This window comes from Pseudonaja textilis, chromosome 1 (genome assembly GCF_049901715.1).
Source record: "Pseudonaja textilis isolate UNSWEBS1 chromosome 1, rPseTex1.2, whole genome shotgun sequence".
Classification (NCBI taxonomy): domain Eukaryota; kingdom Metazoa; phylum Chordata; class Lepidosauria; order Squamata; family Elapidae; genus Pseudonaja; species Pseudonaja textilis.
In genome coordinates, this window is record NC_141990.1 from 281,519,230 (window position 1) to 281,533,022 (window position 13,793).

The following is a 13,793-nucleotide window of genomic DNA, read 5'->3' on the forward strand; positions in this document are numbered from 1 at the left end:
CTCTTCTCGTGTCCCCTGCTTTTACCCCATAGGTGGAACTGACAGGCAGCAGTGTGTTTGACTATGTCCATCCTGGTGACCACGTGGAGATGGCTGAGCAGCTGGGCATGAAACTTCCCCCGGGACGAGGCCTTCTCTCACAGGGAACTGCCGAGGATGGAGCCAGCTCAGCATCTTCATCTTCTCACTCTGAGACCCCTGAGCCAGGTGGGAATTACAGTCAGAATGAGTAGGTTGGTGGGCAGTACCTTAACCAAATAATTGAGCTCATGTTGCCGGTGTGAAAAGACGATGAATAGGTCTAATTGTATTTAACAATTCAGGGCAGCTTTCGGCTCCAAGCAATAATTAAATAAGGAAGAGGTTTGGAAATAAAGAGACATTTTAATAAGTACAATAGCAAAGCTCTAATTTTGGTTGAACAATGCATACAGAAAGTACCAGTCGATGTAGATTCTCTTTCAAATTATTGAAAAGACTCGGGTTTCGTATCTCATTTTCTTTTATTGTTGCAGGAATTAAAAGTAATGCATTTGTTTGTTATTCAGGAAAATCTCTGAATAAGCTGTATGAATATGAGCTTTTGAAGAATGAAAAGTCTTGGGGACTTGTAGAGTTCTTAGTTCTTATTTTTTAACATCAGAAGGTACTTGAAAGATGTGAACAGATAAATTAAGGCTAAAAAGAAAACAGTAATGGCTACATTTTGAACTGCCTTTCCACCCTCAGTATTTAATTAGATCAATTGTATAGAGGAATGAACAGAGGTGACATTCCTCATTGGAATTCCTCCCAGGCCTCTTATAGACTTTGCATTCTGAATGTTCCCATTTTCATTGTGTTGTACTGATGATAATTTAAGTATTAGGGGAAAATCCATTTATAAATTAAACAAAATGACTTGATATCCATCAGTCCCCTAGTTCATCAAGCTGTTCAAACACGAGGAAGATTGGCTGGTCGGCCTGGGTCTTCCGAGAGCTCTGGTAATTAGATCTGCGAAGGATTTATTCTTTGCTGATTGGGGCTTTAAATTAATTGAAGTTCCACATTTGTGGTTTTGTCCTTTTTGTACTTTTTTAGAGGAGATATTTCATATTCTTGTGTGGTGGAGTGCTTGGCCAAGCAGCAGTAGTTTAAATGTTAATTTTTCTCATGAGAAGTTTAAGATTTTTAATGAAGTACAAAGTCTGATTTGAAGCCTTTTATTTGCTTACTTGGGAAATTATTTTTCTGCTATTTAAATATATTTGTATTGTACTTGATCTGTTGTTTTGAAGCAAGCTCACAAGACAAAAGTATTTTATTAGTGATCATTTTATGAAGAACAATAAACTAAAGTGTCTATGTTGAGTGTCACAACAACCAGCAAAATAATAGTGTATTTTTAAATGGAAGCCTTTCCAGATGGAAAACTGGAAATTTTGGGAGCAGGGAGATTATACAAGCAATAATTATGGGGATATAAGAACAGATAAAAACACATTTGTGTGATGCTTTCTTGATCCTTGGTGCTTTCTGAGCTTGGTTGTTTTCTTATAGACATTTTGTTACCCAAATTAGGTAACATCATCAAGGATAGACTGATCATGTTACCTAGTTTGGATCATGAAACGTCTGCAAGAAACAAGGAAACTCAGAACTTCAAGTATCCCTCATTTCTACCCTAAGCTACAAATATTCTGCTTTATTGATACATTTTTTTTCTGTCATGTATCTTCAGAAGCAAGCCTGCTGAACTCATTGTTTCTGACTTTCAAGTAATTGGTATAAGATTTTAAGCATATGAAGCATTTAAGATGCTAAACATTTAGTTTGCCAAGCTACAGTATATAGAAGAAAATGCAATAGGTTATTATTGGCTATTGTGATTTTTTTAACATTTTCTTTTTTCACTGTGATTTTCCTTTGAAAAACAGGATAAATCAGAGTAACTGGTTTTACTCTTCTGACTAGGCTGATTTAGTAATCTATGTGCATATTCAAAAAAACCTGTGAATTGATATGATGGGGATTTTTCAAAGCATTTTGTAAGTTTAGCAGAGAGCTAAACATTTATTATCTTTGAGTGCAGCATCTTACTGCAATATAAATTCATCTTCATCAATACCAGGATCAAAGTTCAAGAGATATTTGCTCCAATCTTCATAATTTACATGGGTCCCATAAATTCTTTATGAGCAAGTGGGATTTAAATTTTGCATGGTCTTTTAGTGTGCTTCCTCTCCCCCCAAAATTCCACTTTCATAGGATTTCTCTTGTTGAATAGCGCAACAGGATGTTGTTTCCTGTTACTAAACAGGTAAAGTTCTGGAAACAAGACAAATATAGTCTATAATATTGTGTGGGAATTGCATTCTGTAAACAAGGATTGGAAACTGCAGTCAAAGAGTTTCTAAAATGAAACAAACTTTAATGAAGCTCCACAATTATCACACTACCTGAAATACAACTGCAATTGTTGTAATTCTTGATAAAGATAGTATTAAAATGTTTCTTATAAATATGAAGGGCTCAAATTTTTCTCTAGTGGGAATTCTTCTGTTATCTCAACTATTTAACCTTTCATTCTATTTGCGATTCATATGATTTTATCTTCAGAAAATTATGTAACCCCAGCTCCCATGGATGCCATGCTATTAAGTTAGTCTCCTGCCAAACCTTTGCAATTTATTTTTGATTGTCACAGTGTTAACCCATTCATCATTGCTATCAATTTTTTAAACAAATTCCTTTTTATTTCCTCTCTCACTTTTCTTCAAACTCCCTGATTTCTTCATCCAGATATCATATTGGTTCATTCCATCTGGTTATATTCTAGAATTCCACAAACAAACAAATCCAATCCTCTTCTACTCTTTATGTTATGGATTTGACTTTTATGTATCTATTACTTTCCATTGATCTTGATGATTGTAGTGACACCATCACTTAACTCCAGTACCAGTTTGGTCATTCAGTAATAGCTCTCATCAAATTTTCTTGGGACAACCTCAAAGTCAATTTAATTCTGTAACTATCTTTATGACATCTCTGAATCTATTTATCTAAAATACAAAGATTAAATATCTTTGAAACTAAATCTGAAAATGCAAAGCATGTCTCCTAGAATCACTTTTCCAAATTATTTTATTTTATTTATTTATTTCTTCTTTCCTTCCTTCCTTCCTTTCATCATATATCTCTTTAAAACTTAATGAATACTGTGAATATTGTGCTCCTTATATACATTCTTGAGAAGGATTCTCATTTTATGTTGCATTCACAAAGAACAAAGTAGGATGCTAGATTTAGCTAAACACTTTTCACCAATACAAATACCTGATACAAATTGCAAAAAAAGTTGTCATCTTTTTTAAAAGCTTTTTACATCACTAAAGAACCCCTAACTAGAATTTCTTACCTTAATAGCTCAAAAATATGTTTTTAAAATTTGCTGTTCAGTGCATTATCATCTCTTTAACTGTTTAATTGTCTCTGTTAGAGACAGTGCTTAAAAATGTGCGTATAATTTGAGAAGATGGGAGAAAGGATATCATCATATTATTATGAAAATGAAACAACTACTAGGTATGGAATTTTTCTGAAGCCTTGATGTGTTCAGTGTACCATTACTAAATGACTGAAATCTAAATAACATTTGGCATTATAATAGAAGTAAGTAAGTGACTAAGTTAACCTAAGAAGCAGTGGTACGGCACTATAATAAGAAGTATGTTTCTTCAAGCAGACAATTCTCTGATTGTCTTGTTTTAAATCATCTGGGAGACACTCAAAAGAGGCTTTACCAAAAAGAAAAAAATGTGGTAGACATAAAATGAAAAAACCTAAAACCATGCTGAGATGGGGTTTCAACTGGGTGAAGACCGAGGCATGCAAATAACTTTACTTACAGAAAGTATTATTGGTCTGAGGCATGTAATTTCTAGTCTGTACTTGAAATATCAGCCTCCATATCATCAAGTAATTTTTTATCGAATAAACGGGTTTTCTTTTAATCTAAAAACTGAACAGCACAAAAGATTGCCTATTTAGTGCACAATATTTGAACATTCCAACGTAGAATCTCTCCAGCAGATTCCCCGGACAATTTAAGCTTGGAACCTCTGGACCATTCGGACTGAATGGTTAATTTACTTTCCGCATATCTGCTTGTGTCTTTTCATTACTTTTAATGGTTCTGCCGGCTTGGGATTATGATTGCTGTACTCTCCTTCTAATAAATTCATTGTAACTGTTGTTAAGTGCTCAGTAAATGAAAAACCAGCCATTTTCAAAAGCACTGAATTAAAAAAAAATAGAAAACCTATGTCATATTACTTAGGAATAGGCACAGCCGTTGAAATTTTTTTAATGCAGCATTTTTATTTGTATATAATTAAATTACATACACACACACACACACACACACGCATGCACATATGTATGTATGTAGATAAAATATATCTACAGTTTGTAGAACTGTAGACGAGTATGCTTTTTATCAGGAATGTTATATTTCATCTGTGTCTGAACTGAATTAAGACAAGGGATTATTGGAATTTATCAAAAGGGTCAGAACTTCTAAAACTAGAAATTAACATTACCTACCTTGCAAAATATATCAGAGAATACATAATTGAAGACTAATTTTACTATCATATTAATGTCATGGAAGCATTCCATATAGTCTACAGCACTTTTCTGAAGCTCTTTGAGGAAAAGCCAGGAAATATGCATAGCCAATGTAGATCTCATAGGGAAGAACTAAGGCCCAAGTTAATCCAAAATGTCAAAAACATAATTAGCTGTTTGGTGAGAAAATACTAATGTTGATGTGACTGACTGATTGTATTTCTATTCATGCAAGAATATAAAGATACAGCACAGTTAAACAAATAATAAGCATATCTAATGCCTATAGAGGAGCGTGTGTCATTGCAGAAGATCTCAAACTCATATCATCATGAGGGTTATATGAGGACTAGTTCGTTAGATCAATGGCTGGATCCCAACATTTTTTTCCATAACAGATGCAGATGTCTCTAGTGAGTCAAACATAGAAAAAATGAAGAGTACCACATTATAGCAATAGCAGTAGCACTTAGACTTATATACTGCTTCACAGTGCTTTATAAGCAGTTAGCAGAGTCAGCCTATTGTCCCCAACAATCTGGGTCCTCATTTTACCCACCTCCGAAGGATGGAAGGCTGAGTCAACCTTGATCCGCTCAGAATCAAACTCCTAGAGTGAGCAGTGAGTTAGCTTGCAGTACTGCATTCTAACCACTATATCACCACTGCTCTTTATGCTCTATTATGCCATTAAATGCAAACTTATTTAGTATAAATTTACTATGAAACAGGGCTACTATGAAACAGGGCTTTCACCATTTGTCAGCCTTTTACAGGCAGCATTTTTCATTAACCAGAACACTAATATTTGGTTTGGTTTTGTTGCTGAATACCAATATAAAATCCTTGAACTTTAATCATCTGAAACTTGGCAGGATTTAACTCCTCAGAAGAGGCAACTACGCCTGAAAATTATTCCCAATTCTGCCAAGAAAGAAAAATGATACAGCATTGACAATTTGCAAAGGAAAAAAATGTTTTGTCTTTAATTTGGCATGTGTCACCTTCTCATAAAAGGTTATAATGCCTGCAAATTTAACTCATTTTCAAATTAACATGAATCAAAAGCAAGCTAAAATGATTAAATAAATACATTCTGTCACATAGAAAAAATGCAATTGCCAATTGTTTTCCAGTTAATGATTCATGGGGAACATGGAGGTTTGGGGTTTCTCTTTGGTTCTGAAATATCAACCCAAGCCTCACCTAAATTGTAGGGCCATCATGAATGAAAAGTGGCCAGCCTGAGGGCAAAAACTGGAATTATGAGCCTGATTGGGGATGAAGAGGCACAATTTGGTGCCCTTAATGCATGGAAGGAAATAGACTAATGCTTTTCAAATGTTGCAACTTGAAGATGTGTGGACTTCAACTCGCAGAATTCTGTAGTTGCCAAATTGGAAAAACGCTGGAAAAGACCACCCTTATACCTCCATCCAAATACAGCTTGTAGGTGATGAACAGGCCTGGGTAAAGAAATCTTCAGAGAATGTAGCAATTTCTTCACCACATATCTGTGGATTCTCAATCATCCAGGTCATAATTGTCCCAAATATGTTTTTTTCAAGAGGCAACTAGACTGTCTGATTTTTCTGAAGAAGCTTCTTCGATGAGAAGCAAAACGTCTTCAAAGAAAAACAAAAGTCCAGTTGCCTCTTGAAAAAGCACCTTTGGGATTTCTTCACCATAACTTCAAACAGCACAGAGCAGCTTCCATAAGCTGCAGCAGGCAACCTCTTTCATTCATCCTGCTCTGGGCAGGGATGTTTTGCTCTCCTTGCTACTGGAACATGCTTTTGTCCTATCAACTTGAACCAAAGTTCACCTAACTCTCCCTGCTGCCCTCCTGTTGGCTGCAGTGGATGAGGAGAAGTTGTTGAAAAGGAGAAAGTCACTGATAGCGAGCAGGGACTACCACTTGACTTGCCTGCTGCCAGTTGATTTTAAACTCTGTCCCAGAACATCCTTCTACTTGCAGATTATCAAGGCCATCATTCAAGACATCTTTGCATTCTTAGCTACTAGGAGGGGTCTAGGAGAATGATGGAAAAGGAGAGTAGAAGTGGGAATCAGTAGTATTGCAGCATCTTTAAGCAAAGCCCAGCAAACTTCATGAAGTGGGAAGCATGTATAACACTACCCTGCCCTAGTAGCAGATACAAGGATGCATTCTTGGTGTGGTCTACTTTGGCTGAGCCAGCAGATTGTTGACAAGCACTATCCTGAGCTATGACAATGCCTTGATGCAGAATGCACAAAATTGCTTGGAGGACTTACTAGAGGCCACAAGTCTACAAGATTGTTCAGAGGGCAATGAGGGAAATGAACTTAAGAGTTGGTATCTTGATAGAATGAGCACTGAAAAAGACATGGCCCACTGCTTCAGTTTCCTCCATTCCACATGAGCAAATATGCTCCCCAGAGGGAATATTTCATACCTTCACATCAAATGCTGTTTCAATTTCACAAAATAACTGATGGGCTTGAAACATTTTTAAAACCCTTCCAGAAGTTTTATATGGGACAAGACGTTTAAATCTAGTTGTTCACTAATGCAAAAAATCTGATGTGTAAGAACTTGGTCATATTCCTCTTACCCCTCATATTAACTTACAATAATTCTTGATATTCATGAATTTTCTATTTTTTTCCTGTGAAATCTGTTTTTGGATGTGCTTCTTTAATGAGTCTGAAAGTTATCAAATAGAATATGGGGCACCAGTTCTTTCAGGCAAAATGCTACAATTTTAACCAAAAATGCAAAGCCAAAAGTAAACTTCAGCTTCAACCTGTGGACCACAAACTGCATTGATTGCCAGTTTGCTTCTAGGCTCAATTCAAGTGCTAGTTTTGACTTTAACACCCTACATGGCATGGGGCCTGCAATCTAAACCAAAAAACATGGATTTCCATTCATCAGAGATGTTTTAATAGTGGACAATCTCTAAGGACCCTTCAATCTCTGTGTTATATGATTCTATTATTTAGTTGGGCTGTGTAGATCTTTAAAAGGATGCTTTGGGTTCTTGGAGACTCAAGTAAATCGCTCTTTCAGTACTATTTATCAATCCAATGCTTACAAGAATAAAGCAAACTTGAAGCGTTGCTTTGTGCCTCTTCTGAGGCCTCTTCCACCAGCACATAATAATGCAATAGAACAGACTGCAAATTAAAAAGTGTTATAATATAAGTAGCAGCTATACTGTAACCAATCTTCTGTCCAGGTATAGGTTAAGGGCTTTTTCCTCTGATAGCAATAACTTTTCAAATGGATGAATATGTCAACTGTGTGTCTCAGTTAAATATCACTGTCCCCAACAGGATAACTACTATAAGTCTGCTATAGGTAAATTGAGACTTGTATTGCAAGTAATCAACAATGTAATCAATTGGAGGAATTGCTCCAGAGCAGCAATAGGTTGACTCTTATCCAAAAGGATTATAACTTAACAGAAGGCAGTGGGGAAGTGCCCCAAATCAAAATACTATTCCTTATAATATAATATGTATTAGGTCTTTTTAAACATCCTTGCTTAATCACAGGGCATTATTCTTTGCCATTTGGTAGAATATGGAATCAAATGTAACTGTGTTATTATAATCAGTATGAGACAACATCCTTCCATTTCTTAATGTAAATTTTGTGCTTGTGAACATTTCCAGATGGGAACAGCCCTGGGGATCTGAGTTGTTTATTTTTACAACATGCTACAAATTAGATGAAATCATGCAGATTTCCTCCTGATGTTCCCCCAAGTTCTTTCAATGCTGAAGTAAAAAAGTTGCATTACCCATTACGGGGGAAAAGTAGCTCTAGCTCCCTTCAAATTGTAGATTTTTCTCATTAAACTCAAGACCCAAACTTTTTCATTTCATTCTATATAAACTTAATGAACATGTATTTTCATATGCAGTGAATCTGTTGACAAATACCAGCTATTATATCTGAATCAATAGAATACTTTAGATACACAGCATACCATATATAAATTATGGTTGATAGAAAAACTATTGCTCTAAATACAGGTTAGATTTAATGAAATCATCTTTTCCATCAAAATAAGGAATTTTTAAAGGAATTTATTAGAAGAAGGCATCTCTGTTACTATGATTAAGGAAGGAAAGATCAAAACTGAGGCTTAAAAATAAACAAACAAAACCATTTAATGCACATTGCCATTTTTCTACAAATTCTTAAAGAATTTGCACAGATCAATATAGAATCCCAACATTTCATAAACATGATTTTTGTTTTAAATTGTTTTTAAGAATTGAGACATTATGTGGCTTTTTGCTAGCTTGTTCTCAAGTGTCAGAAACAAATGACTTAAGTGTCCTACAAGACAAATGTTCTTTAATCACCTAATGCACTAATCTATACTTTACCCAAGTCCTAAATTAAGTATCCTCCAAAAATATAACTTAATCAAGAAACAACCATCAATCACATATGAGTTTGATGAACAGATTTAAGAAACTATTGACTGGCAGACTGTTGTCAGTATTGAAGAAGTTGCATCCCTCTTTAAAAAATAGCAGGTTTCAGCTGTGCACTGGTAATAGAATTTTAAAGGAAGATATACAATGATCTCATATTTTTATTGAAATTATTTCCTCCCCATTTGCTCCAGCTCATCAAGGGTAACATAAAAATGCAGATCAGGCAAAAACATAATCCTCAATTTGGATCCAGCAGTTTTTATTCTAATATGTTTTTCTGGAAATATTAAAATTTATTATGGTTTAGTTTCCATTAAAGTTTAATGATGATGTGTGTAGTGAAGCCTATATTGTGTCTTCGCTTTAATTTTGTTTGGTTATTGAGTTCATCATCTGCTCAGGAATTTCACATCCACAGAAAGCAGTGCCCTGGTCCACAACAACAAAGAAACAGCAAAGATGGCATGCACAGATAGGTCTGACCTCTGCTGGATCACTAAAGAAAGTCTTTCTATATAAAATCAAAAACTAACTGGTAGCTATGGTTGGATTTTAGATTATAATTATTGAATCTCAGATTGCAAATGAGAGTTATGCTAATATCCTATTCTCTTTCCCTTCCCTTCCCAAATATTTGACTAACTAATATTGTCCTTCTCCCATTTGGTTCCTTACAGAATACAAAACAATAGATTGGGACATACACAAGAAACCCAGAGCTCCCAGTGATATCACATCCTATATATTCTTATTATATATATTACTTTTAAGAGAAAACGGAAGGAGACTCAGGTCTGCTATTTATAGTAGTAACCACATACTGTATATAATGTTCAGTCTTTCTGGAATCTCAAGTGTTGCAGTGTAGAATGTTTTCGCCCAATTCTATATTAAGTATAAGTCATCTATTTAAGAGCTTTCAAAATGACTGGCAATTCTATTCTGATTTCCAAAAAAGTTGTTTACTGCTTTGGTTAGGTAATGGATTTACTAATCCATCAGAGCCTGCTAAAATGATCAATTCTTCAGTTCTGGACAACCATGGAATATTCTAGAATGTCACAGTGTATCAGTTTCTTTAATGTACAATGTTAGGATCCTCTATGGTTTTTTTATGGCTCGAAATTGTCTCTTGTTTGTAGAACAAGCTAATGTATATCTGAAGCATCATGTCATTATACAGAAATGTTTTATTACATATGAATTACAGAAAAATCCCACATAATATAGAATCAACCATTTGTTTTTATTAAGCTACCACTGTCCCACTATGCCCACCCTCAGCAAAGGACTAAGAGCATTCTCACAGCTATGATTTCTTTTCCTAGGTTTCCTCTAATATAAGCAGAGAAAAAATACATTAGTAAACCCACTGGGATTTTTTTTTTCTCATGGCTTTAAAGTTCTGAGGAAGAGATAAGAGCCAACAGCAAATAACTGGATTTAGAATAAACTCAAAAATTATCACACAGGCCTTTCCTCTGCCACAATTTGTCAAATCTGCTGATAGGAAACAAATTCTATTCATAAAGATTTTATTTGAGGGGGGGCTCTCTTGTGACTTGGTAGCAATTCAATTATAGTTTTGTGAGATAGTGAGCCCGGAGTGGGAATCCAGACTGACAAGAAATATGACAGGACAGTTACAGAGTGTTTATGCAATTAAACTTTCACTGACAATACCTGCAGAATGATGAATGCATGGGCGGAGGTATTTGTGCACAAGCAATGCCCCACAAGTATTACACATTTTTCATTATTATACAACTGTTCAGCCCTTGCAAGAATAGCCTGGAGTGTCTTGGAAAAGTGTTCCCTTTTTCAGCTTGTTAACCAAATGTTTTCTTTTCCTTCTTTTCCCTTTTTTTTCCAGTGGGTTTTAATGTGCCAGGTGATAAAAGAACATCTATTTTAGTGAAATGTTTCTAGAAGATTAAGATTTAGCATGAGTTTGACACATATTAATTTTGAATTCTTAAACAGGCTTTATTCTTTTTCTACCTGAAACTTTATATCATTTCCAAACTGAATGGATATTGCATAATTAAACTGAAAGGTTATTCATTTTATGCACATAAGTGCAAAGGGCATCATAAATGTTGGGTTCTACTGATTGTAGATTAAGAAAGAAAGGAGAAACTTAAGAAGCCTTTTGTAGTAAACCACAAAAGCTTATAGACTAGATTAATATGGTTAGTTAATCATCGCTATTATAGTGTGTCTGTCTTCCAGGGATATATAAAATCAGAAGGCTTATTTGAAAAGCGCTAAAAGATTATGCTGAGTTCTCTGAGATATTACAATCGTCATTTTCAATTTTCATGTGAAGTGGCTAGTTTGTTTTTGATTTTTTTAAAAGCATACTTCTAAAGTGTATTGATCTGAATTAGTCTGTTCATTAAAAAAATGTTTTGTGGAATTTAGTTAATTTATACCAGTCTTATCTTTCTTTTTTTCAAATAAGTGAAATTGTAGAGAGGGAAAAAAAGTGCTATTGTAATGAGAATTCATATCATACAAACCTAATCTACACATGACTAATGCTCTGAGTTTATGTAGACAGCACATTAAATAATGGCTGTGACAAGAGCAATTAGAAATACGTGCTGGATCATATTCCTTAAACTTGAATAGCACTATTTAAAATACCTCAATTATTCCAACTTAGAAATCTGTTAAAATCATTTTGATTATATTGCAGTATTTGAATAAAACACTGAAGGTAGCTCATATTTTTGGTGGACATGTATTCAGGAATGCTTCTATACTCCAATCATTAAAGAAGCTTTGTTGTAAATGTATAGTGTTTTCTTAATAGATTGGCTTTCTTCCAGCTGCAGTCATAACAATTGAAAGCACTGGACGGGGATGAATATCTTAATGTACACCCAAAATATATCCAATTAATTCAACAAGGTTTGATGTAGTTGGAAATGCAGGGTTCCCTACATGAATCATCATCTGAATGTGTGGAAGTGTTCATATGTAGAAGATTACTTATATGCACTGATCCTTCTTAATAGATTAGCTTAATTATTTTAGCTTCAGGTTGTAAATAATAGCGTTAAAACTAAATGCAAAAAGTGCAATCATATATGCTGAACCATAGCTGAGCTATAGTTTTCAACTATTTAAAAGAGGCAAATTGTCATAGTTCAGAGTGTGCTGGGAAGTGATGCTTCTGTATTGTTGAGTACCCATATGTGAATAAATAATATGAACAGAAATATTGGTGGCGATTTCTCAACCCCAAGGTATATTTTGCAGTTATTGTAGAACCAGAATGCTTTTTATATGGACAAAATATGCAGCCACCCAGCCACTAACCTTGAACAAAAAAAAAGTAATAATGTATTTTAAAATGTATTTTTCTTAAAACTTTTTATTTTCCACAAAAATCTGATACCTTTCCACCTCAAAATTGTTTTCACATTACTTAAATGTTGGAAATTGCAAGGCTTTTCTTTAAAAAAAACCAGACCTAATCTTATTAATTCAAAGTGAATAACAAACAGGACTAAGACTTTTCCCAGGTTGTTACATTTATTCAACCTGCTTGTGTTTTGTTCTTCATCATAATTATTTCCAAGTCAAATCTGTGCTGATTTCCTTGTGGACTTACATACCTCTGACTAACTTAAAGAATTGAGCTGGGATAATTCACACTATTCCTTGGGGGTCATGTTCTCTGTTTTTTTCCAAGGACATTTTTATTACAAAGCTGATGAAATTTGCATATTAATTCATTTCTTTCAATTTTTTAAGACTAAATGTTGTCAACATGTATCAGTGCAAGGCTCTGACAGTGCTGATGAAATGGGTCAGTCAAGCTTGAACATTTAGAGTAATGCAGCCATCTGCAACCTCCAAACCCCTTGTGTAGTTTAGTGCTACCAATGCAACTTGATTAAAAAAAACTTTTATTCAATGAAAGATATTGAAACATTATCTATAAAATGATATGTGATATTGTTGCCATTTGTGAGAACAATATATGCTGTCTTATATTTGATAATGGTTCTAAGTATCTCCTTGAGGAGGAAGTTAGTGAGCTTGTCAATCACAATTAAACTCTAGTAGGGAAAGTTAGATTCTTGGTAGTCTATAAACATAGATGTGCTATATACAGGCATTCACAGTGTAAAATAATACTTTTAACCTTGCCAAAACTTTGATGATATTATACTGAGCTTAATGCCTTTTGGGGGGGGTTTCACCATTTAAAGAGCAGTGTTGAATTATTAGAGTTAGTTCATTTCTCTATTAAAATACAACCCTATTTTGTTACTTGCATTTTGTCTACTTTCAAGATTCAGGATGGATTACAACTATAAAAGTAGTTGTATAATAATAGTAATCAATTGAAGCAACAGTTAAAATTGCATGCCTACTGTCTTCCTAATTCAAGTTAAAGCATCAAGGGCCCCAGAGAACCAGTTTTCAGAGCCCCATCTAAAGGATGGAGATGATTCCCATGAAGGGGATGGACAAGATGTTCCAGAGTGAGATGGATGTTACCAGGATGGCAATACAGTTTGAATGATTGTTTTCAAATATATTATTTTTTTCAGTGTACCAAAGTTTCTGCTCTTGGTTTTGAGCTACTGATATCCTTACGCTATTATTGGTTTCTGTGTAAGCTGGTTTTTCATTACGTTAGTATTTCTTTAGAACTTTAATGTTTAATTTAATCAAATGAGGAGAAAGTCAACATGCTTTGCATATAGCGCTACTGCTGA

The 13,793-nt window shown here is 34.5% G+C and overlaps 1 protein-coding gene across 14 annotated transcripts in view; it reads left to right on the forward strand.

Moving 5' to 3' along the window:
- The window catches only part of NPAS3 (neuronal PAS domain protein 3), a 775,438-nt gene that overhangs the window by 672,866 nt on the left and 88,779 nt on the right, over window positions 1-13,793 (forward strand). For all 14 annotated transcript variants that reach the window (XM_087921893.1, XM_087921891.1, XM_087921890.1 and 11 more), the window contains one exon: window positions 33-207. In XM_087921893.1, coding sequence (XP_087778019.1) covers window positions 33-207 — 175 coding nt within the window. The remainder of the gene's footprint in view (window positions 1-32; window positions 208-13,793) is intronic.